The sequence below is a fragment of the Falco peregrinus genome, chromosome 5, assembly GCF_023634155.1.
Source record: "Falco peregrinus isolate bFalPer1 chromosome 5, bFalPer1.pri, whole genome shotgun sequence".
NCBI lineage: Eukaryota > Metazoa > Chordata > Aves > Falconiformes > Falconidae > Falco > Falco peregrinus.
Genome location: NC_073725.1, coordinates 109,388,467 through 109,412,972, shown reverse-complemented (window position 1 = coordinate 109,412,972; position 24,506 = coordinate 109,388,467). Strand labels below are relative to the sequence as shown.

Here is a 24,506-nt window from a genome sequence, read left to right as displayed (position 1 = left end):
TTCTCTGTCCCCATCTCCCTGTCTTTACAGTGGGGTAATTATCTCTTTCAGTTAGGTTTTTACAGGTTGGGTGTTCCCACTTAAACATCCCACTTAGCATCACACTTAAAAGGATTCATAGGATATACTCCGCTGCCACATACATCCACATCTATACATCATTTCCAGATTACTTAAATAATGTTAACAGGAAAAATGACCAAAGGAAAAAAAAAATAATCTGAGAACTTTACTGTGAAGATGGAAAGAATAAAGCGGTGGGTTGTAATGCCTCAGGGGAGGGGTGTGTGTGTCACGCAGAAGACAGCATTGGTGGAGAGAAGGCTTCCTTGCATGAGCTTGAAGAATTTTTTGCTTACCTAGCTTCTCTTAAGGTTTAAGCTGTTGCTGTTCAGGATGCTGTATAACAAAGCTGAAATCAGGAGGGGCTCGGGTACCTCCTCCCCTGCCCCCCGCCGCTCCGAACAGCTGCTGTTAGACAGAAGTTGTAGTTTCATCATAGCATTACTAAGAAAAATGTGACTTCTGAGCTGGAAGTGCTGTGCTTTTGGAGGGAATGTTCTGTTAACACACCAAGGTACAATTTTTTTATGTATTGCTGCTTAAATAATCATCTGAAATAGTCTGGAACTACAGTGCTGATTTATACGGAGTTTAAAGTCTTAACTGTTTGGAAGCCTTCAAGTCAGTTTAGTATTAAATTCAAGTCTGTTACAATTAAATTGTGGCTTTTTTATTTGAAGGGTTCTTTTGTTTGATTGTTTGGGTTTTCTTTTTTAACACAGAATGAAGTAAGGTGTGTTCTTCTGGCAGTGAGGGTGTTTTACCTTAGCTGTGGGTGTCTTTCTCCGAGTGTCAGGGGACTGGTGGGTTTGCCCTCAGTTTAGAAAGGAATTGGTGAAACTGGCATGGGCATTTTTCAGAAATCTCTGGAAAATAGCGCTTGTCAGAAACTGCTGTTTAACATGGTATCTTGTTGTAACCCAGTGTGCAGTGTTGGGGGTTGTTTTAGTGGGATACCTGCTTGCGAAGCAAAAAGCTGACGCTGAACGGTAGTTTGAGCCGGCTGGCGCGCCCAGTTATTTTGAAAGTGAACAACTACAGTCGCTAGCACGGCACAGCGGACAGGTCTACCCCGTTGCCCGGGGCGCGGCCGGACGGGCAGAGCGGCAGCTCCCGCTCCCCGCGGGCTGCCAGCTCCGCGCCCGCGTCCCGCTCCGCGCCCGTGTCCCGCCCCGCGCTGACGAGATCGCGGCGCGACGGCGCCATTTCCTGCCGGCGGGGCAGGGCGGGCAGGCGATGGCTTCGCAGGACGTGCTCAGCCAGACCGCCCGGCTGGCCTCCTCCAGCGCCGTGCTGCAGGTGCGGGGCCGCCCCGGGCCGCCTCCCCCCTCCTCCTCCTCCTCCTCCTCCTCCTCCTCCTCCTCCTCCTCCTCCTCCTCCGCGGTGCCTGGCGGGAGCCGCCGCAGCCCCGCTGGGCCCGCAGGTGTTTCCCGTGCGGCTTCCTTCGCAGGTGCTGTTCCGGGGGGTCACCTTCGGGCTGAACGCCTTCACTCTGCGCTACCTCTCCAGGGAGCTCATCGGCGTGGTCAACGTGAGGTGAGGAGGCGGCTGGAGAGCAGCCGGGCCTGGGAGCCCCCGTCCCGCATCCCCATCCCGAGCGCGGCTCGCCTGAGCCCGCCGCCCGCGGGGCTGCCCCGGCAGCGGGGCTGCGGCGTGAGGCGGCTTCTGGGAGAGCGTGTGTGGTGCGGGATGTCGGGGCTGGGGGCTGTGTCGGTAATAATGCTTTTATAGCGCTGGTTCATTTACTGTTGCGTACAGCGTGCGGTCGCTGAATGTCTCCCGAGTTGTTCTTTGGCCTGAAACAGAGGGACTGCTGGCCTGGCCTACCTGTCGGCCTGCAGTGGAAAAGCTAGACACTACTGCTTATTATACGCTGTTGCTATGTGATAAATTTTGCAACTGCGTTTTTTGTTTATAGCATGCATGAAGTATTTTTGCCATTTGAATAATCACTTTCTCCTCCTTTTATGGTGATAGTTTACCTCACATCACCGTGTTTTCTTTGTGTATCCATTAGGTTTTTTTGTCAGGTAGTCCTGTGTAAAAACTGTGAGCAATGCTTCTGTGCAAAAGTTTCCAGAAGGAGTATGTAAAGAAACTGTTTTCTCTTCTTTTTTTCCTCCCCCCGTTTTAGGCTAACTCTGCTGTATTCAACAGTTGTCTTCCTTGCCAGGGAGGCATTTCGCAGAGCTTGCTTGAGTGGAAGTACAAAGCGAAACTGGACCAAAACAATTAATCTATTGTGGCTGACGTAAGATAACTTCAAAAATTTACTTCTGTGGAACTTATTTCTAATTCTTATCTGAAAGCTCACAAAATGAGAGCATGTATTTATTTACTGAGGTTATTATTTCAGCACTGAGCATTTAGTAGCCGCATTCATGTTTCGGCACTGATGCAGGAAGCTGGTCAAGTCTGTTGCTTTAGCATTTATGGACTTGATCTCTTTTCGGAGCACGTGGGAAAGCGCGTGGCCGAAGGCGTTAATAGGAGCCGTTTGCTCTGTCTGTTACCCTGGAGTTTTATTTATGTTGTAGCTGTTAAAGGAAAATCCTGTTGCACAAATACTTAGACTTTTCTTTTTTCTTCCTGTGCCTGCTCAGTCTTGCTCTTTTATTACTTGATGTGCATTTATGACGCTGCTTTAGATATTTTTTTCCCCTTCAAACGAATTTTTTTCAAAGTCCTGAGCCCTTACATGGTTTAATGGCATGGCAACATAAATGTTTGTGTTGGGTAGGAGAAATGTGAAAAGGTTGGAATGAAGCAACAGGGAGTAAGTGCAACTACTTGTTTCAACTGCAGTGCTGTTTCTAGCAAAAAGTGGATAGCTTTCCAGAGTGTAATCGCACATTGCATGTTAGTGGGTTTTATGATGTGTTTTTCCCTTCTGGTTCCTGGATACATCTTTCTGCTACTTCCCTTCTGTCAGATCTAGCAGCTGTGCAGCTGGAATTAGGTGGGCTGGGAGGTAAGTTTACCTGCGTGGTATGGTGGAAAACTACCCCTGCATGACAAAATAGCAGTCTTCCATTGGACCACCCTACTGATGTTACCTCAGACTGCACAGCATTAAGTAGATCTGGCCCGGGAATTGCAGGGTTATGCATGGTTGTCTGCATCCAGGTATAAAGAAGAGGGACTGTCATTTTCAGGGATAGGTTTAACAGTAATATTGTAAATACATTAGATAGATCTGTTCTCTTAGCCGTATTATAGTCAGTTTTCTGCTATTTGATAGCCATTAATAGGCATTAAATGGTAGAGTTAACAATGATGGTGTGCACCTTTTCTTTTTAAATTTTTCCTTGTAGAGAAGCATAATTTAAAATGAAGATTAACTTTCTTGAAGGATCTGAAACACAGGAGCTTGGTGTCAAATACCCTAGGGATCTGATAATGGGAGGGTCAAATAGATCCTGCTGCAATGACGTAAAACTTTCTGCACTCTGCTAGAAGTTTCGTGTTCCTGAAGCAGTGTCAACAGAAGGTAATACACGTCTGCACTCCTGTGCCTAGTTTGACTTCTTAGCTAGTCACTGATCGAAGTGGCTCTGAGCTACAGTAGAGCATTGTCAACTGGCATACCTGAGGTGCAGGCATGCATTTTCTTCTGCTCGCTCTGCTGTCGCTGTCTGGAGAACCAGTGATTTCTGGAAGGGTGAGATCAGCAGTTGAGTGGTGGTATCTTTATCTGTTAGAGCAAGATCCACCAAAGCTTGCTTGCCTAATCCCTGGTAACCACAGACAATAAAAATAGTGGCCGTGAGGGGTTTGCAGTATGACAGGGACCAGAATTGTTCAGTCTTAGGGAACAAGAAATGCAGATAGTTGACCTAACTTGATAACAAATACGTTATGTGCTTGAGTAGAAAACAGACGAGTTGGGGAAATGTTTTCTGTGTCTTGTAGAGAGTGCCTTAAAAATGTTCATTACAAAATAAAAAGAAATGTATTCTTGGTATAGTAAAAGTAGAAATTAAAGAAACTTATTCCTTGAGGCCTTTTTTTTTTTTTTGAAAGTTATGGCTATGTGTGACGTCTGAATCTACATTTCTTTTTTTATGCTAAAGTAACATTTCTATTGATTTGTTTTTTACGTTAACTTTTCAGAGTCCCATTTGGTATGTTTTGGTCTATTTTCTTGGGCTTAGTCTGGCTACACTTTCTTGAAGTACCTGATCCTTCTGTGGTTCCTCATTATCAGGCTGGTGTGGTGGCATTTGGTCTTTCTGCAATTATTGAACTTCTGGGAGAACCATTCTGGGTTTTAGCACAAGCTCATTTGTTTGTGAGACTTAAGGTTAGTAAAGTACACGGGGTGTATATGTGTGTGGAGAATTATCTTTATGGAGAAGAAATTACTGAACTAGATCTTTGTGTATTCAAGCATATTAAAAAAATGTGTGTATTGTTTAGTACTGTATGACATAGTTGTAACATAGATATAAATTTGTACCTATTAAAGCTAGGAAGTTGGTTTATTTAGAAGTTATCACCTTACTGATCATTAAGTACTTTATCGTGAGTTTTAATCCAAGGGAGAGAGACAGCTTCCACAGTTTTGCATTTTGGTTGATTGTTAGTGTGAAACTGTGAAATGCAACAATTGAAAACCTGATTGTGTGAAACAAAACTTCCCCTTTTGTCCTGTACAAAAGGACTGGCAAAGTGCAGTGGAGGGATTGTGAAATGCAAGAATGGAAAATTTACAGAGAAATCACAATCTGAGATGGCCATCTCAGCAAAGAGACTCTGATAAAGTGTCAGTGACTTCAAAAGTCTTGTATTTCTGCATAAATTCTGTGTGTGAAACTAATGTATTTTGAAGTTGGGTGTGTGGTTAAATTTGCATTAAAATAAACATCCATGATTTTCTCTTTCTTAAAGGTAATTGCTGAAAGCCTTTCAGTAGTGTCAAAATGCATTTTGACAGTTATTTTAGTAGTCCTTTATCCTCAGTGGGGCCTCTACATTTTTTCCTTGGCTCAGGTAAGTTTCCTGCACTCTCTTTTTCTATGAATTTGTGATCCGTGTGAACTTTTATTTGCTTTTGGTATTTAGCCTGAGAAATAACTTGGGGGAAGTGAAAGAAAATGCCCCTGGGAGGTTTGACCTCGAGCAATTTGGTGGAGGTACAAGAAAGCACGTTCTGTTTGTGAAGGCACATTTTGCAGTTCAGGTTATGTTATTCTGTATATGCTTTATGTTGACTCTTACGGTGAGTTACACATTGTAATGCTTGAAGACTGTTCACCACCTGGCTTCAGAATTAATGTTAGACTTTGGATTTTGTTGTGTAGAGAATATAGTCACATGTAACTTTATCAGCCTGTACCACCAACCTCGATCACCTTATCAGAAGGTGCTAATCATGTTTAATGTATTCAGGTTAAAGCTTTTTCTTTACTACAATAAAGAAGGGATATATTGGTGTCTGAGAAATAGGGTTGTGGCCTGTGCACTGTCAGTTCACCTAGAAATAAACACGTGACCCATTTCAAATGTGCACATAAAGTTATTTTTTTTCCCCAGTTTTTGCAGCGGCTGTATATAGGTAACTTTTATGTATATACGCACCCCTATATATATATATACACACCTTATATATATATATATACATACACACACATCTATATATAGGTAGCTTATAACAGCTCAAAGTTGGAGGAAAGGCAGATCAGGGGACACCTTATTGCTGTCTATAACTACTTGAAAGGAGGTTGTAGCGAGGTGGGTGTTGGTCTCTTCTCCCACATAACAAGCAATAGGACAAGAGGAAACTGCCTCAAGTTGCGCCAGGGGAGGTTTAGATTGGATATTAAGAAAAATTTCTTTACTGAAAGGGTGGTCGAGCATTGGAATGGGCTGCCCAGGGGAGTGGTGGAGTTGTCATCGCTGGAGATATTTAAAAGACCTGTAGATTTGTGGTGCTGAAGGACATGGTTTAGTGGTGGACTTGGCAGTGCTGGGTTAGTGGTTGAACTTGCTGATCTTAAAAGGTCTTTTCTAACATAAACAATTCCATGATTCTATGAATTAAGATATATAGACAGTGTTGACTGGGTGAATAATTGCTTTACAATTGGACTTCAAATAATCATTTTAGAAGTGCTGGGTAGAACATAAAAGTTAGCAAAGGGTTGTGATAAGCTACAGATTAAAAAAAAAAGAAATAGATTAATAGCATTCTTGAGAGGTGTTGAAGTCTTTAATATTTGACAGGAGTAAGGACTACTTACTAAATTTTCCCTAAATTTGGAACTCTAGTGTATAATTCTAGCAGTAATTCTACGTTTGTGAGTTAATTTTATATCACTGTTAGCTTTTCTTCTTTCTTTCCCTATCTTTCCAGCTTTTGTATGCCAGTGTTCTGGTAATGTGCTATGTTATTTATTTTGGGATGTTTCTGGGATCTCCTGAAGCCACAAAGAAGTCATTTCCTGTTGCTAGATTGAAAGCTCTATTACCTAACTTGGTGGAAGATGAGGTAGGTTTTTCTTGATATTATTTCTTGATTATTTTTTTTTTAAGTCTTTCTTGAGAGAGATTTGAAAATTAATTTGAGATAGTGGAGTTACTTGAGTGATTTTGGGGATATCTGCACTGTAGAAGATATGTGCAAATAAGGGGGAAATGACATACAAATTCTGTTTGTAGCTTACGTTAGTAAAGTCTTTGTCAGAAAAATGTTATGAAACTTGACCTCTTTGTGGTGATGGACTTGCTGATGACCTACCTTTTAGTATCGTTGCACAAACCATTAACTGGAGATAGAACATCTGCAGTGTGCAGTTGAATGACCAAGTATCACTGGATCCAAGGCAGGAAAGGAGCTAGAACCATTTTCCCTTGGATTTTGGTACTTGACTTTTCCACAAAATAAACCTGGTGGTGGTACACGGCATGCTACAGATACTCAAATATTTCTCAAAAGAAAATGAGGCAAATGAGGAAGAAGACATTTTGGAAAAAGATGTACAGATTGAAATAAGGGCAGTTCTTGGTTGCAAGACTCCTAAGTACAGTTTGAAGACCATTAGACGGTTGACACCCACAGTGTAGGTGGAAGTTACATTGGTGTGCTAAACAGGTAAAACAGGTAAAGAGGTTGGGGTTTTTTTCGGTCTCTAACTTTGATTAGTATTTTCTGTAGAAAGCTTTTTTGGGTACTTTATCTGCAACTACAGTAATTTTCAGCAAGGGAAGAAAGAAGTCTTTGTAGATTAGAGTGATATTGGTGCTTGAATTTAGCAATATTTTAGATTAGTTATTAGTAACTATGACATCGTGGGTTTTCTCATCAGTACAGTGAGAGCTAGTCTAGAGTATTGTACTGGTTTTGTATTTTTGGTATCTACTCTGTAGTTTCAATCATGTTTCTTACATTGCAGCACTTTTTTTTGCAGACCTTTGTTAACTGGAAGGAAGCACGGTTGACTTGGAGTTTCTTCAAACAATCCTTCTTGAAACAGATTTTGACAGAGGGTGAGGGCTAGTGAATACTATTTCCAAAATTGACTTAAAGCTTGAGCAATCACGTGTCTGTGTCTGTGTGTGACTTTCAGAGATTGTTGCCAGTAGACGTTACTAACCTGAATGAAGTTTTTGAGGGTATTCTGAACTAGGTGCGGTCCTGTTTGCCCCTCTGAGTATTTAAAATTGGAACTGTCTGAACAAGAACAAATTCCTCAATCTTTCCCAATACTTAAGTTCTTTATTTTGAACTTACAGGTGAACGATACGTGATGACTTTTTTGAACGTATTAAATTTTGGAGATCAGGGTAAGTGTGATGGTATTGCGGAATGGTGACATAGTTTTCTTAGTCACTGCTCTTCAGGTAGTTCTGGAAATTACAGAGTATTTGACGATAACTTGAAAATCTGAGAAGATTTCAAAGCCTTTCTGACTTCAAGATACATTTCGGGGAATGATTGATGTAGATATAGAAAATAATGTAAGGTCCTGGATTTTTATTTCAGTTTTTCTTTGGATCAAAACTTACTAATCGGACATGTGATACCATGTATGTGTTTTCATTTTTTAAAAAAAACACTTCAGTAATATCTGATGTATTATAGTTGTCTGTATTCAGTTTTTGTAATTCTGTTTTCTGTCTTTCCTTTTGAATCTGTGTTAGAGGTTATGGCAAGAACATAATTTTTGAGATGCAATGCTATAAACACTGAATTGTTCTGTAAAAGAATTCAGTATGGTTAATGCATGGCAGTAGCCATTCAGATGCCTGAGCTGGCAGCACTTTATATGACTTGGTCTTTTATAGCTTGGGGAGCGAAAATAGGCTGTAATTACTGACACACTGATAGAAGTTTCTTGGCTGGTTTGAATTACTTTTAATTGCTGGCAGTAGTATGTTCCCCCATAAATACTGAGTATATGCCCTTGCCACCTGTAACTGCAGTCACTTCTGATTCTCCTCCCTTGCAGAACAATTGAGCTGCCTCTTACTTGAAGGCTTTTTAAAAGAGCAATGAGTACAAAAATGCCTGTATTCTCAAAATGTTAAGAAATACTGGTTCCAAGTCCTAGGAAATGAGCCAGTACCTTGTTCTGTTACTTCCCTGTGACTGTGTAATGTGCTTATCCATATGCTTGACTTTGTGTACTCGCAGTGACTGTACACACACACACACACACAGAGGTTTGGAGCAGTATCTTGCCAAGGATGGAAGTGCCGGTAAAATTTCATGTAGGATTGCTCTTCCACTGCAGTGAAAGTGAAAAGAATGAAGAACATCTCACTAATATCTTCCGCTGTATCATTAAATCCTTACATTCCTGTTCTCATTCTGTGAAATTAATCAGGATCGTTTAACGTCCTCTGCAGTAAGAATTTTTAAATGTGGCTTGGTGCTGTTACGAGATTCACATCTCCGTAGTTGATGCTTTTGTCATAGCTTTGCCATCTATGAGCAAGCTCTTTGCTGTGATTGTCAGAATTTTTAAGGAACGCTGGTTTAATGTTCCACTAAATTCCACTTGCTTTCCCTTTGTTTGGTGGAAATGTTAAATTAGAATTTATGTAATTGTTAAAGACTTGGAACTAAAACTAATCTAAAAAATTTACAGGTTGCTGCTATGTTTTTTTTTCTTTTCTTTTTAAAGGTGTATATGATATTGTGAGTAATCTTGGTTCACTGGTGGCCAGGTTTATCTTCCTGCCTATTGAGGAGAGTTTTTATGTCTTTTTCGCTAAAGTGTTGGAAAGAGGGAAGACTGTAAAGGATCAGAAGCAGGTATGTTTATTTTGGATTAATTACATGTTAAATGCTTGATTTTTGTTACAGAAGTTGTGTTACAGAAGTGTGTGTTTAAATTTGAGTATAAAGGCTGTTAAAATTGAAAAGTTGCAGTGGCGAACAAAAATGTCAAGTGACACTGGGCTAAAAGTAAAAGAAAATAGGTAAAATGCAAATGAAATAGAAATTAAGACGTGCAGTGGCATAGTACGGTCTTGTATATAAGTGAAGTTAACATAATCTGCTGCAAACAGTGTGATGTAAACCCTACTGTACCATGTATTTCCAGATATACTTAGGAAATTATTTAAATCATGGAAGCTTGCCGTTTCTGTTTAATAAGTATTGTCTAAAAATATTTGATTTACTTGAAAATATAAGTAGTTGTTAAGTATTAAACAACAGTGTTTCCAAAGAGTGGAGTTTTGGCGAAGAAAAGAATTGTATTTTTCTGGAGCTTTTGAATTGTGTGTGGAGTATTAATGGTTAAATGAACAAGAGCTTTGTTCCACACGAAGAGTATTCATGCGTGCTCTAGGCAAGAAATTAATGATCATGACAACTTTTTTCAGTAATCCTCCTACTTGCACATCAGCACGCAGTTAAACAAATGCCATGTGTCAGGCCATTGGTGGGCTAAGGAAGTTGTAGGTCTATGTATGTTTTACATATAGTGTACCTGATACCTATAACTGGCAAAATAATTACAAGTTTTCACTCTACGTAGTGAGGTTACATTTTGTCACAAGAATTACAAGAATGCTTCTTGTAATGAGGTGGTAGAACTGACAAGTTACTTGTTCTGGTGTGGCAAATCTTGTGGTCCCATGCAGCAATAAAAATCTAACCCGCCTGTTGAGTCAAAGCTGTGGCCTTGGGCTGGTGCCGTGCTCTTCTTTGCCATTTACAAACCATTAAAACGGGTGCAAATGATGTTTGTGCATTTCCTTGAAAAGACATGTTCATAGCTAATATTTGTGTAGAATTTGTAGTATGTACAATGTAGAAAAGAATAATAAATACATGAAAATTTTTTGAAGTTAAGACGACATGTATGGATAATTAAATAGCAAAGGCTAAGTTTCACACCCTTTTACAGTGTACAAACTGGTGGGGTTTTTTCCTGCGGAGTAGCTTTTGAGTGTGAAAATAACCGTAGTATTGACTCAGATTCACATAACTGACTACATTTTTTTTCAGGATGATATTGCTATGGCTGCAAATGTATTAGAATTGCTGTTGAAACTTGTGCTTCTGATTGGCCTTACCATCACGGTGTTTGGCTATGCCTATTCTCAGCTGGCTCTGGATATTTATGGAGGCTCAATGCTGAGTTCTGGAACAGGTAAAGATTTATAGAGCTGGCAAAAAAGCCATTCTTTAAAAAGAGAAACTGCAGCTGTTATGAATTACTGGATAAATCAGCAGATTTTTTTTTTTTCCTTTGAAACTCCTATTGAAATCAGTGACTTCTGAAATATTCCTTCTGTAGCTGGACCCTGTGTAAATCTCAGTTCCTAGCTGATCTGTCTGGGTTAAGATTTAGCAGCTTCTCAGAGGAGGTTTTTTTGTTGCATTTCTGCTTGGAGATCTTGCCTGTGTGCCATTGTGGGAGAGTTCTAGCTTCATTTTCCGTTTCACATCTATTACAATGAAGAGAAAGTTACAGGGAAGATAAAAGCATGTGACAGTATATTGTGTTCAGGACAGTTGCACCTGTTAAGAGGTCTGTACCTTCAAGCCACAACCTTGGAATATTGCTTATTGGATATTAAAATTAATTGCAATTACCTCGTTCAGTGTTAAGATCATTTGATACATTCTAACTCCCAAGGACACACTTTTATTTTTAAGTATCAAGCATTGATATATTTTTGCTTTAGACCCTTATCTGTTATTTGGAAGCTGGCGCTTCATTTGTATAGTGATTTTTAGGAAAACCCTGTGTCTGCATAACCAGGAAAAGATGTTAATAACTTCTGCATGTTGTTTTGATTTGTCTTGTTGCTGGTTCTATCAGATATATTTTAATTTTGAAAGCAAATGTGGAAGTTAGTCATTCTGGACTCTGGCAGCCAACTCTTTTTTTATGAAGATGATGTATTCTGTCCCTCTTTCTCTTCAAGAATGAATGTCTGAGCCTAATCTTTTAGACATGTTTACTTGACTGGAAAGGACTGTGCTTAGGAATATGGATGCAAGTCAAGAGACTCATGAGTAATTTTTTTTTTTTTAACCTAATGGTAATGTGTGAAAATGAAATGTTGGAGCATGTGTACTGACTGACTTGACCGGGTATTAATGGTTATATTCATTTGGATATTTTTGTTCTTTCTGAGTGCTCTTTGGTCTAATGTTTTTATGCAAACTTGAAAAGAAGGTCTTCAGCTATGCCCCATGTCTGCAGTGTATTTACTGCTCACTGGGCAGTTGTTCTTTAGAACTGAAACAGAAGGAGACTGGGTAATGTGAACTACATTGCAGCCATCAAAAAGGAGTATTTGTGGATGCACACTAACTTGTAAAAAAAGCATGGGGTTTTTTCCTAGTGTTGTAATTAATAGAGGACAAGAAAAAGATTAAGGTCTGAATGGAGAATCTTGAAGTAACATATAGATTATCTCTGACCCATAAAAATCTGAGTATCATTTTTCATGTAGCAGTGTTGAATGTATTGTACAGCCTTTCCCTTTTTCTTGCTGTTGTGTTCAAAATATAAATTTTATTGCTTTTATTACCTCATAATGACTATTGGATTAATTTTCACAAATTTTGATACAATAGATGATTTGGGTTATGGTAAATACTAATTTTGAATTAGGAAATCGCTTAAAATACTTTTTTTGATGGGTATCTTTTCTGTTACTATAACAACTGCTACTCTTGGATATTTTCATGATTTTTTTTTTTGTCTAACAAACTTTTCTTTTGCCTTATTTGTGTTCTTGTCAAGGTGTCTAGACAGGAAAGGTGTTAAGTGAACTTAAGTTTTTGTTATTAGTGATAACATTGCAACTTTTAACTCTTGGTATCAGTGAGTATAAAACCAATGTGGTTTTATGTAAGAAATAATTATCTACTTACCATTCTAATGTGTTTCTTAGGTCCAGATCTCCTCCGATGTTACTCATTATATGTCCTATTTCTTGCTATCAATGGAGTAACAGAGTGTTTTACTTTTGCTTCGATGTGCAAAGAAGAGGTGGACAGGTAGGAAATAGTGTCCCCAGAATATTCCTGTAATTAATTTGCATGTGGTTTGCTTGGAGTTCAGTATGAGAACAGAACAGTTGTTCTGTGTGGATATGTGCTTGGAAATCTTGCAACTGTTAAATTTTTTCATGTGCTGTTACTGTACATCAGGTACGCTTCTGAGTGTTCCAAGTTGTGCGTCTGAATTCTGTGGTTTATGTACTTCAAGTAGGAGGATGGGCTAGATGACCTGAGGTCCCTTCCAGCCTGCTTTATTTCTTGATTCTGTGTTCATCCTGGGTTATTGACTTTGAAGCCTGGTTGCCTTCCCAGTGCTACCATCAAGCTTTTCTCGTTTATGTAGCGGCTGTCGCTAACAAGGCCTTTCCAAATTAATTTTGATGAGGTCTACTTTTTATAGTCGAAGTAGTATCGTCTTAAACTTAGCAAGGGCTGCTTTCATGACACCTTTAAAATGTACGGTTGTTTTCAAAGTTGCTGTTTAAAGCAGAAACTAAATAAAGCATCATCTTTTGCTGAGCATTATTTTTCTTTAATATATTCCTAAAATAGCAAAAAATCCACGTTTTTACATTACTGATCATTGTTACTAAATTTGACTTTCTGAAAAGAGTATACAGCTGATTAGTAAAACAGAATTTCCTTCACATAATGTAGTTCTTGATTTTTTTTTGATGTATTTTCCATTCTTGCAATGATTTTTTTGTTACCATCTTGCTTCTCAAATTTGTTGTCTCCCATTAGAAAATGGTAAAAGAATTTCTGTTGCTTGTTTTAGAAAATAAATTGTGGTATTTCTTCAAAGTTAGTAAATAAACACTGTAACTGTGTGCATTTTGAAATTGTTTCTTTTTTTCCTAGGTACAATTTTGTTATGCTGGCCTTGTCTTTCACATTTCTGTGCATCTCTTATTTCTTGACCCGCTGGCATGGCAGTGTAGGCTTTATCCTTGCCAACTGCTTTAACATGGGTATTCGAATAGCTCACAGCATCCACTATATCTATGATTACTTCAAAGAAAGCACTTACAGACCTTTGACAGGCTTGCTTCCATCACCGTTTTTGGTACTCGTTTATATCATAAGTGGAGTAATCACCGGTTTCTCAGAGGTAAGCATCTTTCTCAGATTTTGCTTTCACCGTGAAGGGTAGTGTCAAATGACTTTTGTGTCCTCAAGCAGAGAAATACTGTTAGCAAAAAAGGCTTACGAGGACAGGCTGGAAGACTTCCATTACAGGCAAGGCAACATATAATATTAAGAGATTTTATCTTTGATACAGTTTCTGTAGGTGTCAGAGAACTTTGTATCTAATAAGTAAAACAAAATTTAACACATTCCTGCTGTCTGTAGATAAATCCATGTCCTTAGTTGTTAATAATAATTGAAATTTTGCAGTAGCACAAAGAAATTGTTACTAAAAATTCTGTAATAAAAAAGTGATAGAGGAAAAAGAACCAAAACAAGAACAGAAACAAAAATTGCTAAGAGCACGTTTATCACGCTTATTCAGACTACAAGATCATAATTGCACAGACTAATTATTACTTATACAGTAGCATTTAAATATACAAAAAATTTATAGATTGAAAATCCATTATGCCTTGGAAAGGAGAGCTTTATGTTTTGGAGTGGGAGATACCCAGTTTCATTAGAAAATAGCTTAATGCATTGCTGCAAAGTAGCAGGCTTGCATGGTGGCATCAGCAGAGTTTTCCTAATATCTCAACATATTTCTGCATGCCAGATAACAGTAATTTCCACATTTACCAGCTACTACTCGATGCTCATTTTTTGTTGACAGAATTTTCTTAAGAAAGCAAGTGGTGTGACTACTAGAGATGATTTATTGTAGGATCCGTGCATGTGGCAAAACCATGCTCAGCTTGATGGTGGTGTTAGCATGATCAGGAGATGTGTTAGACCTTATTGAGACAGGAAATATACTTTGTGCTGACTATTTTTCCTTTAATTGCTTATTTCCTTTGTAGGTATTCTTCTGCTGCAGCAAGGGTTGGATGGCAAGGCTGATTCACGTTGGCATGGGCGCCCTGTGCTTTGCAGCAACCATCATTACTATGTTCTGCACAGAGACCAAGCTGATCCACTTTGCCAGAAGCCAGTTCCTCTATCGGTATATGAAGAAAGGAACATGAAATAGTCATGTGCAGAACAGTTCTTGTACATGCTTGCAGTAAAGGATGCAAGATCTGTGTAGAAGAAGGTTTGCACATGTGTTGATTGGAAGCATTGATAGTGAAGTGGCAATGTAAAAGGTTGCCAACTGAATATTACTTTGTCTTCTAAACTGGTCAGTACGGTGAAAGAGAGCTGAGTAATTTTCTCCTTATTCAGCACTCTTTTCTAAAGTTTTCTTCAAACAGCCTCTTTGGTAAGAGATGTAAGATACACGCTTCTGACATAACCGAGTTGACAGACGTCATGGAGAGAGCTCCTGTTCTTACCATTGGGAGAGCACATGTATGAAGGCATCATACGGTTTACATCTTAAGATGTAATTAAGAATGTCCTTATTTGGCATGGTTGGCTGCTTAACTGGTTAGAAAATAGTCTGACAAAAAAAAAAAAAAACAAACCACAACAAAACCCATAAAACAAAAGCTGAAGAAAACGGTAGCGCAAGGACCAATAGCAATGTGATGTTACTGAAGCAGAACATAATGTGGTGCAGAGAGATTGAGTTGTCAGTGTTTTGAATTGTAAAATGGAGATGTTTACATGCAGATTAATGGAATATGTAGCACGTGTCTGTGCTAGGTATGTAAGATTATTTCATTCAGTATATCATTCGTTTATGAGGGTATTAATTTGTCAAAAATACTCTGAAGCCTTAGCTAAATGAAAAAAGAGGTTTTGAGCAGCATTTTATAAAAGGTGTTAAGTACAATCACGCTGATGCTGAAGTTCCGGAAGGTTAATCATAAAGCTTCTTACTTTTGCTCCATTGTTCTTTGGTTTTCTCTGAGATTTTTATATGCCAGGATGAACAGATTTGTCTCAATAAAAATTATTTTGTCTTGTCGGTGAAATCAAATGTAAAAAGTTTAATAAGATTTCTTTCAAGGATTTATGCATATTGAAACTTTCATTATTGGATAGAAAAATGCTACTTTCTGTTGCAATCAGTTTTTCTCATGTCTTGTTTTTTTACTTGTTCAGTCTTAACCTTTGTATTGATCAGTTTTTTTTGAATTGTTGAAAACTTGGATGTTCAGAAGTTGTGAGATTAGATGTTAGGTTTACGATTGGTGTATTTTATTGCTGTTCTAAGATCTGAATTTGGCGGTTCCAGAATGTACAAGTAGCAGGTTTGTAGTGATCAGTATTCGTTTTGCAGTGTTTGGGTGGACCAAAAAACATCAAGCAATGAAAAATATGTGCTCAGACATGTACAGTTGAAAGCTTTTAGTTTAATTATGTAACAACTCTGCAGATCCTTAGACCGCTTAAAAAAATACTTCACTGTAATGGCATTGTGGAGTTCATCCTGGTAACCATAGCTCGGTGGGAAATGCTTTCCGGTGTCTGTTTTTGGTTTGGTACTGTTGGAAACATTTTCTAAACTCTGGTAACTTCCACTTGGAGAATATTGCCAGAGATACTGTATATGAGAATTTGGTGACTGAAAAATTAGCACAGAGAAGCCAAAATGTGATAGTGGAAGGAGAAAGATGCACTTCCTCAGCTCATGGTGGTGTCTCTATCGCCTGGCTGGAACGTAGTCGATAGAGACTTGCTGGATCTTCTGAAGTTCTGAAATCTATCAAAATACAACAAACTACATTGTTCTGTCCTGTTAAGTGAATTGGGTAGTTCTTTGCCTTTAACATTTTTCTGTTCTGAGTTGTCTTGCAGCTTTTTTTCTCATTTCTATCAGTTATGGAGTTCGTTTTGAAGTACAGCACCGTATATTACAGGGGGTTGAAACTTCTTTATTGTAAATTGTCAATGCGTACAGTTTCTTTTCCTTTATTTACTTGTTTATCATTTTTAAAAAAAGCAAGATGGTTGAACTTCCGGACTCTTTTTAGGGTCTGACTTTTTCTTCCTGACTTTGGGACCTTACTGTGGAAATACCTCTATCTGTACAGTGCCTTTTAGTAACTACTTGGAAGGAGAAATTTTGTATAGCCCTGAACTTAAAGTGCTTAGGAGAACGAAGAATTTTCCGTACCAATGAGCTTATGTCATGCTGTCTTGTCTAGTCTTTTGGTCTGGGCTGTACAGTAATACTACTACTGCTGCTAGTATTGTCATAAATAGGGTGATGTGAGATCTCACTGTTCAGCTAGTGAGCTGTGTTGTCTCTCAGATCCTTTTTCACATGAATGCTGTGTATGCATTTAAAGAATTTTCGGTTTTGAACTGATTGGATTTCATATTGGAATGGCTTATAAATATATCTTGCATCTCAACAAGTGAATACGATTTCATATGAATCAGGAAGACATTTAAGATGGCTTAATCATTGCTCATTTGCAAATTAAGGATACATCGCTCTTAAAGTTGATCTGTAAGCAGTTCGGTGCTGGTTGGTAGGGTTTTGTGGTTTTTAAAAAAATGTGGTTTATGTGGCAGGAAACTGCAAGGAGGGACAGGAAGTATAGGCCTATCAAGCTGGCTCCTGGTTTCTTATTTATCTGTGTGATCCTTCACGTAAAAGCTGTTAATTGCTTTCTTTCTAAAGAAGCAAACTGTCAAACTGGGAGACAAAATTGAGATTAAACTTGACCAAAGTTCCCTTTCGTTTACTGCTCTGCCAGTCTGTCAAAGGCACAGTGGGGTGCTTATCTATGAATTTCATGAAGCTGTTTTGCACTGTTTTGAAATCCTTTAGTTCAAGCCTAAGGAGAATTAAAGTGTTTTCTTAAAGAAAAACTATTATTTCATACATAGCGCTGTGGGTTTTTTAACAGTTGGATGAATGACGTTCAGATGACTGTAAGATATGATTATATAATAGGATAATGATGAATAAAATTTATTTCCCTTAAATTTTGTTTTTGTCTTCTAGTTGGGGCTTATTTGGAGTGTTATTTGTATCTTTGGTACATATGATCCTTAAATTTGGTTAGATTTTCTAGGATCTTTTATATTTAAATTCATGTATTAGCCTAGAAACTTATATACCATTTCCTAACACACACATTGATAAAATTTACTGTAGTATTTTTGTAAGAAGTGGCATCATTGTAGTCACGTTTTTTCCCCTCTTTGTTTTTGTTGAAATGTATGTTTGTATGGATTGGAATGACCAAGTTTCTTTGTGTGCTTTTAAACAATGCATTGCTGTGATAAAAGCTATTTAAATGGCCGGAATGAACCTGATAGTTAATGAATTTTGTTAGTTGGATTATGCTGCAAGTGCCAGTACAGGTGTTCGCTACTATCCAAGTAAGCAAAGTTCAACGGCTTGTTCTTTTCTAGTATTGTAAATATTTTATTTGTAGGGAAGTAGGGAGGGGGGAGCATATGTGCAGCTTTTTTTAATTTTTATTAGGGTTTTTTTTTGTTTGAGGGGTTTTTTTAGAAAAAAAAATAGGAGTTAAAGCTTTACCTTAATGGTTAATCTGCTTTAGTAGGCACAAAAGGCAATAGATGTAAGCTTGAATGCTTACCAGAGTTTACCAACCCTAAGAGGTGTTGACTTATTAGTTCATATGAAGGGTTGCCTGAGTAAGTACTTTGAGGTCAGCAAGGCCTAATTTGATGGCTTCTGGGTAAACTTTTAAATTATATTTGTGGATTTTGTATTTCTTGCTGTTTGAACATCATAGTTTTTTGTGGCTTAATTACCCGTATTTTAAAGATAATACTGAAGAGAGAGGATCTGAGGCTTTTTGAACTGTATCAACGCTTCAATACATCTGCTGAGATGTAATGATTTTGTTTGGCACCAAATACATAACTCATTTGCATTCTGATAGTGCTATGTAAATGTAGCTCATTTTCATTATAAGCTTAAAATGAAGTTTGAAGCTTTCCACATCTGATGTACAGCTGGGCCATGGAAACGAAGTGCAAGGCATGCTCCAAAAGCGTTAGCAGCTGGGGGATCTGAACAAAACAGTGATAGGAAGTGCCTGTCTCTTGCATTTTGGATTGCTTCCACAAAAAGATGTTTTGTTCTCTTGAGTTCGTGGACCAGAACTGTGGTTCATGCACTACCTTGTGATTTAGAAGGAGGAATGAACCCTTTTCAGCTGGGATGTCTGTAACTGCACACTGTGCGGTGAGCTTCATTGATGGGATTTGATGAGTGAATACTTGCATGTTTGGCCAAGGTAGGGTAGTTGCTTTTCTTTAATTGTGAGGAAAGGTAAAACAACTCTGTTTTGTGTCTTGTCAGGCTTACTCATTAGTTCTGGTAGGCGAGCATCTAACAGAGCTCTGCGTGTTGATTTGCTAGCTAGGTTTTGTGATTCACGGATCCGTCTGTGTTCTGCGTGACTTATTTCCAAAGTTTTATGCCATCTCACTGAATTGAGAAAGCGGAAAGGACTGTAACACAGCTGTCCTCTTGGTTATATCTGTAACCCTTTAAGACGACTGAAATAATTAAAGCTGTGTTGGGAAGAAAAAAAAGATTGAGTGTGATAGCAGTCCTTAACACAGATATATGAGTAGTTCTAATCCAATAGAATAATATTTTGTTCTTTGGAGAGACAGCTTCAAAAAGGGTAGAAGATAACATAGCTTGGGAGAAGACTGCAGTTTTGCCCATAACTTTCTTGAATGCAGGAATATTTCAGATACTTGCTCCCTCACAACTCCTCCATGAGAGGGAGGAGTGTGAGACAAGGCACTGAGGTGTTCCAGAGAGACTTGTGTCTCAGAGCAACTGAGCCATAGTTGTGCACTACCTGTGAGAGAGAGCATTGTGATCACTTGTGGATATCTTCAATTCCTTCCTTTTTTTGTTTGGCTTTTTTTTTTTTTTTCCCCTGACACTTTAGTTCATATATTGGTAAACCATTCATAACCAACTCCAGTGTGTAGATACTGCCTTTATTTGCTGGAAAGGTCAACCTAGTCAGTCTCAATGTAAAAATGTGGTAGGTCCGGTACCAGAGTCCTGTGCTGGGGTGGAATGAGGAACGTGTTGGTTGGCTAGCTGAAGGTTACGTTACCGCCTGCTTGCAAGCCCTGAGAGCAAGGAGTGAGCGAATTTAGGTTGCACAGAAAAATTTGTTCGTGGCTTCTTTTCGGTTTTGGATGCTTGACATGACAGTACTAATGTTTTCCTAATGGAAGGTGGTTTTGGGGGAATAATTTGACAAAACAAGTATCATACAGTGCACTCATGGTTTCTTTTATTTATGTAATGATTTTTAGCCATCTCTTGGCAGGGGTTGGGAGACGTTATGGTATGAGGAAAGGAAGAAGGGAAATGTGGCAGAGTACGGCACACGTGCAAGGAACATAGTGTCCCTCTGAGGAAAGAAAGGTCTGTAGTCTGGGTTCCTCCCATCTGAATGCATTTCTGTCACTGCACATGAGGCTCTTGAGTGTGTATCTGCACAAGTGCTTCTCTAGGCAAGTAGGGCACGCTCGGAAGAAGCAGTGCGTGCTCATGAAGTACGGTATACTTTGCTACAGACTGCTTGTCATTCTGCTTTGCTGGTCAAATAGGCTTTTTAGTATTCATTGAAAATTCAGGCAGTAGTGTGTGATAACACTCTTTAGCTCTCTAACAGTACTCCCCTTTGAGGCTGACTGGACTGTATATTAGCCTATGGAAACTGTGGGGTTTCCTGTGGTTCCTTCAGAACTGTGCTGACGGTTGTTGTGTTTTGGTTTCTGTTATCCCCCTCCCATGTCTGTCCCCCATCCCCCCCATTCCCTTCCCTCAGATGACTTTATTAGACTGTAGCTTTACACAAGTTTATCCTGGAGCTCTGCTAAAGCACGGGGCTAGGGTCAGGGAAGTGCTAGGGCTTTACTCAAGTCTTGCTCAGTGCAGAAAGGTTGGGTGAAGGCTGGATGGAACCTCCTCTGCCCAACAGGGGGTAGATGTCATCACCCATGGCCTGAATCTCACACTGCACAGCTGTGAGCACTTTGGCTCAGATTTCTAAGGAAAAGTTGAGAGCTGTGGAAGAAGTCCATAGTAAAGCCATGCAGGATAAGAAAGCTAGGATTGCTTTCTTGGAACAGTAGCTTAAAGATTCAGGAGTAAAACCACCTACAGGTACACATCTCTGAATGTAAATGGCAGCTCAGGAGCCCTGAAGGTCCTTTTTAGGGAGCTGCAGAGATTCTCTGCTGAACCATCTGCTAGTAGAGATGCTCGGAGTTTCACTTAGCGTCGTGGATATACTATGCTTGCTAGCTTAAGCTCCACTGGTTTTGTGCATTTAAAACAATATATGATTTATCCTTTTAAAGCTGAATACATCTTGCTTGTGGAATCTGTTTGCAATTGACAAAAGTTGCCTGAGTGAAATGGCTCGGAGGGAGGATTGCAAGTTTGTGGAGAGCGCAGGTGAACGAGGTCTTTTGGAGTGAAAGGCAGAGACTGAGAGCAGAAAAGCAGAATAACAGAAACTGAAAACAAATGCACAGTATGCAGGTATGGTAGCTGGGCGTTCAAGGCACTTAGCGTTCCACTGTGGCTGACTGCTCACCAGGTGGGGAGGAGAGGGAAGGACTTTCTCCCCATCCAGAGGAGAATTTAGGGACTTAGATCATCTGAAAGATATTCTGGTGTGGGAACAGGAAGCTTTCATGGCTGAAGATCCATTGAGGAAGGCTGGAAAAGCATTTGCAATGTGTCAAGAGCCTTACATCTAAGGCAACGTTAAGGTTGTTGCAGTATGGGCCTTGCGGAGAGCTGCAACCAATTTGACTAGTTGTTACAGTTCGGAAAAGGAAAATTAGTCTCCATAGGGTGAGAAAAGGTGGATTTGAATTCAGAGGTTGAATTATTGAACGAACAGGAATAGAATCAGAGTGGAAGAACAGAAGAAAGGTAGTGCAGAGTAGTGTGCTTGTGCTGCAAAAAGCCTGTCTTCAGCATTGGGTGATGAAGTGAGCCCAGATGGCACGTAATGAAGAACACACAAAAGGTTAGACAATAAAATCTCAAGCTGGGGAGTTAAATGGGCAGTTGAAAAAAGCTTAAGTGGCTTCAGGGTGGTAGTTGGAAGCAGTGTTGTGGATAGGATCATTCAGCTTGCTAGAGGAGTCCATTGATCTTTGAAAAGTGCATTGCAGGAAGAGCACGGTGTGGTTGGATTTGTCAGTGCAGAATTTAGCCCAGAAGACCTCAACCAGTGAGACTGAAGTGGAGATGGTACAATCTAGACAACTTTGGTGCAGGTATACCAAGTTACCTGGAAAACATTCCTTTCTTCTCCCTATACTTTGCATCAAGATTTAGACCGGTCCTCTTCTACTAACCAGGCTCTGCTGCTACTGCGGTTCTAGCCCATATGGGCAGCCTTGATGCAAGAGAATGAGAGAAACTCTGGGTGGTGGCAGATAAATCAAAAACGCTGACGCTCCCAGGAGAAGCTGTCACACCATATGGATGAAAACATTCATCTCTACTAAGGATCACAGGACACGGGGAGTACGTGGCAATGAAGGGTCAAGTTGTGGTGCAGACCGTGCTTTCCTCAACAAGATACACACTTCCTGAAGGAACTCGGAGTAGACATAGAGCAAGCAGTCAGCACAGCGTATCCTAGGATTAATGAATTGGGGAACAGAAGCGGAAACATCAAAGTTTTTTGCACCAATAATACACGGATTGCAAATAGTAGTGTATTAGTATGAATGCTCACTATTACAATAGTAGAAAATTTGATATATTAAGTATGGACTCGAATGAGCAAAGAAAGGCAATTGGCAAATACTGCTTACTTGCAAATCCACTTTAAACAAGGGGGTGTTTATATGATTTACTGCAATTTTGGGAAATGAAGAAATAGAAATGAAAAAAAGGGAGTATCTCTTCTGCTTGAGGAAGTGAAACTGCAGCCATTGAAAGAGTAATAGAAGACTGGGAAAAATAATTGTTTTCAGATTTGGAATTGGATTGACAAGCTGTTGCGAAGTGGGGACCAATATGGGGAAAGGCAGGCATGTGCTGTGGGAATGACAAAACACGAACAACCTTTGGTGACATGTGGCTCAGCCCCCAAGGATTATACAGGACTAAATGCGTGTGAAAAGGCACAGTCCGGCTGTAATTGTAGAAAAAGCTGGTTGCGCAGTGTATCAGGAAGATATAATAGGATGAAGAATAGACCAAAATGCAAAGACAGACCGATCTGGGAAGAAGTGATTTAAATTTCAGTTAAAGCTTTGAAAGACTGAATCAGAAGCACAGTAACTTAATATCCATTGTAAGTTCTTATGGTTTATTTTACAGGATGATGGTGCCAGCATTATCGGCTTGAAGAGGAGTAGGTCAGCACAGTGATGATGATGCTGACTTATTAATGTCCCTTAAAGCAAATGCAAGTGTAACTATAGAGGGACTCCAGGAGGGGTGAATAAAACAGAAGGGAAGAGGTAATGAAACTAGGGTAGAGGTAATGTTGAAGGAAGACAGTGGCTAAGTATTAGAGGAGGCTTGTATGTGTCTGGTAACCAAAGCTTGCTCCCTCCCTCCACTTTGTGTGTGTCTAATATTTTCAATTTTAACTACGATTTGAGTCGATCAACATGTTACTATTGGTAAAACTGACTGTGAAATTAATACCTCTCCTTAGAATAAAGGAAAGAATGGTAGAGATACCTGTAGTCTAGTAACATATCAGACTTGTTAACTACAAATTTTTTTCTGTGCAAAAGAAGAGTAAGAGTACACACTTACTTTGTGTAAGAGTTCAGAGCAAAGACTTCTGCATTGAGACTGTGCCAAGAAAACACAATGATTCCTGGTAGTTGTTGTTCTTTGCCTGCTGTGTTAGAACTGCCTTAACAATTATTTGTACTAAATACAAAACCGATTTGCTTGTTGGAAAGGGAAAAGTGGAAGCAGTGGGTATCAAGCAAATGGAGAACAGACATGAGCAGGTCACAGTATAATTTGAGATTACTGGCTAGAATATTGGCAAAAAAGGTTAAGAGTAACAAGTTTGCTGTCTGGATGCATCAATGCCTTACAAAGGTGGGAAGCTTGCTTGATGGATAGCTTCACCAAATTAAAAAATAATAGTGATAGTAATACTCTAATTTTTCTTCAATGATAACATAGTATTTCTCTGTCATTAGAAATTTCAAGCAACAGCGATGAACTGATAGTTAAAGAATGTCACTGCCATGAAATATTAGCTGAAGACATCCCTTAGCTACAAGCCAGATTTATGAAGGGAAAAAAAAAAAGTGAAATGAGCTTTACAGTCCTAAGAAAACAAGCTGAAATGGAAGTTATAGCTGCTCATGCAGAACTTGAACAAGTATTACATGCAATTACACTTGATCTTTAGCACTGTAATTAATAAATGTTTTGATGCCATATCTGTTACCAATAAATCACCTGGCCACTAACAAGAATAATTGTTTCCAAATGTCAAAATCTGTCGCTTTCTGTGCCTTTTGTTGCCATCACAAACTACTGATGTGTTGTAGGTTATGACAACATGCAGTGACTGCCAAATAAGTTTCACCCAGATGAATGTAAATGTGTATGTCAAACAAGTAAAATATGTGTAGAACATCATAGACCAAAGGAAATGTTTCTGTTACTACACAGGAAACATTAAACATCAGTGGAATCAAGTTTGCACTGTTGTATTTATAAATATTTATTAAAGTAGCAGGTTAAGTACCTTCTGGAGACTATTTCTTATAGAAGGCCAAGAGTGTCTGGCAAATTCACCTCTGAAATAATTTGTAAAACTGTGTGGTTTATTTTGTTCCCTGTTGTTTGTTCTCTGCGGCAAGGTGCGCAGGATCTATGTGACTGTGACAACTTTTACAAAGTTGGGACAGA

At 39.1% G+C, this 24,506-nt stretch overlaps 1 protein-coding gene across 2 annotated transcripts; it reads left to right on the top strand.

The window, feature by feature from the left end:
* Nucleotides 1–1,237: 1,237 nt before the first annotated feature.
* On the top strand, nucleotides 1,238–24,070 carry RFT1 (RFT1 homolog). Of its 2 annotated transcripts, XM_055803728.1 has the most exons (13): nucleotides 1,238–1,362; nucleotides 1,514–1,599; nucleotides 2,198–2,314; nucleotides 4,177–4,366; nucleotides 4,954–5,055; nucleotides 6,419–6,553; nucleotides 7,473–7,551; nucleotides 7,798–7,848; nucleotides 9,192–9,322; nucleotides 10,526–10,670; nucleotides 12,430–12,535; nucleotides 13,400–13,649; nucleotides 14,530–24,070. In XM_055803728.1, the coding sequence occupies exons 1-13, from the start codon at nucleotides 1,300–1,302 to the stop codon at nucleotides 14,692–14,694; spliced, it is 1,620 nt and encodes a 539-aa protein (XP_055659703.1). In that variant the 5' UTR covers nucleotides 1,238–1,299; the 3' UTR covers nucleotides 14,695–24,070. The 2 variants fall into 2 exon arrangements, with proteins under 2 accessions (XP_055659703.1, XP_055659704.1); XM_055803729.1 differs by lacking the exons at nucleotides 1,238–1,362; nucleotides 1,514–1,599 and adding an exon at nucleotides 3,378–3,553 and having other exon boundaries at nucleotides 2,196–2,314.
* The last annotated feature ends 436 nt before the right edge of the window (nucleotides 24,071–24,506 follow it).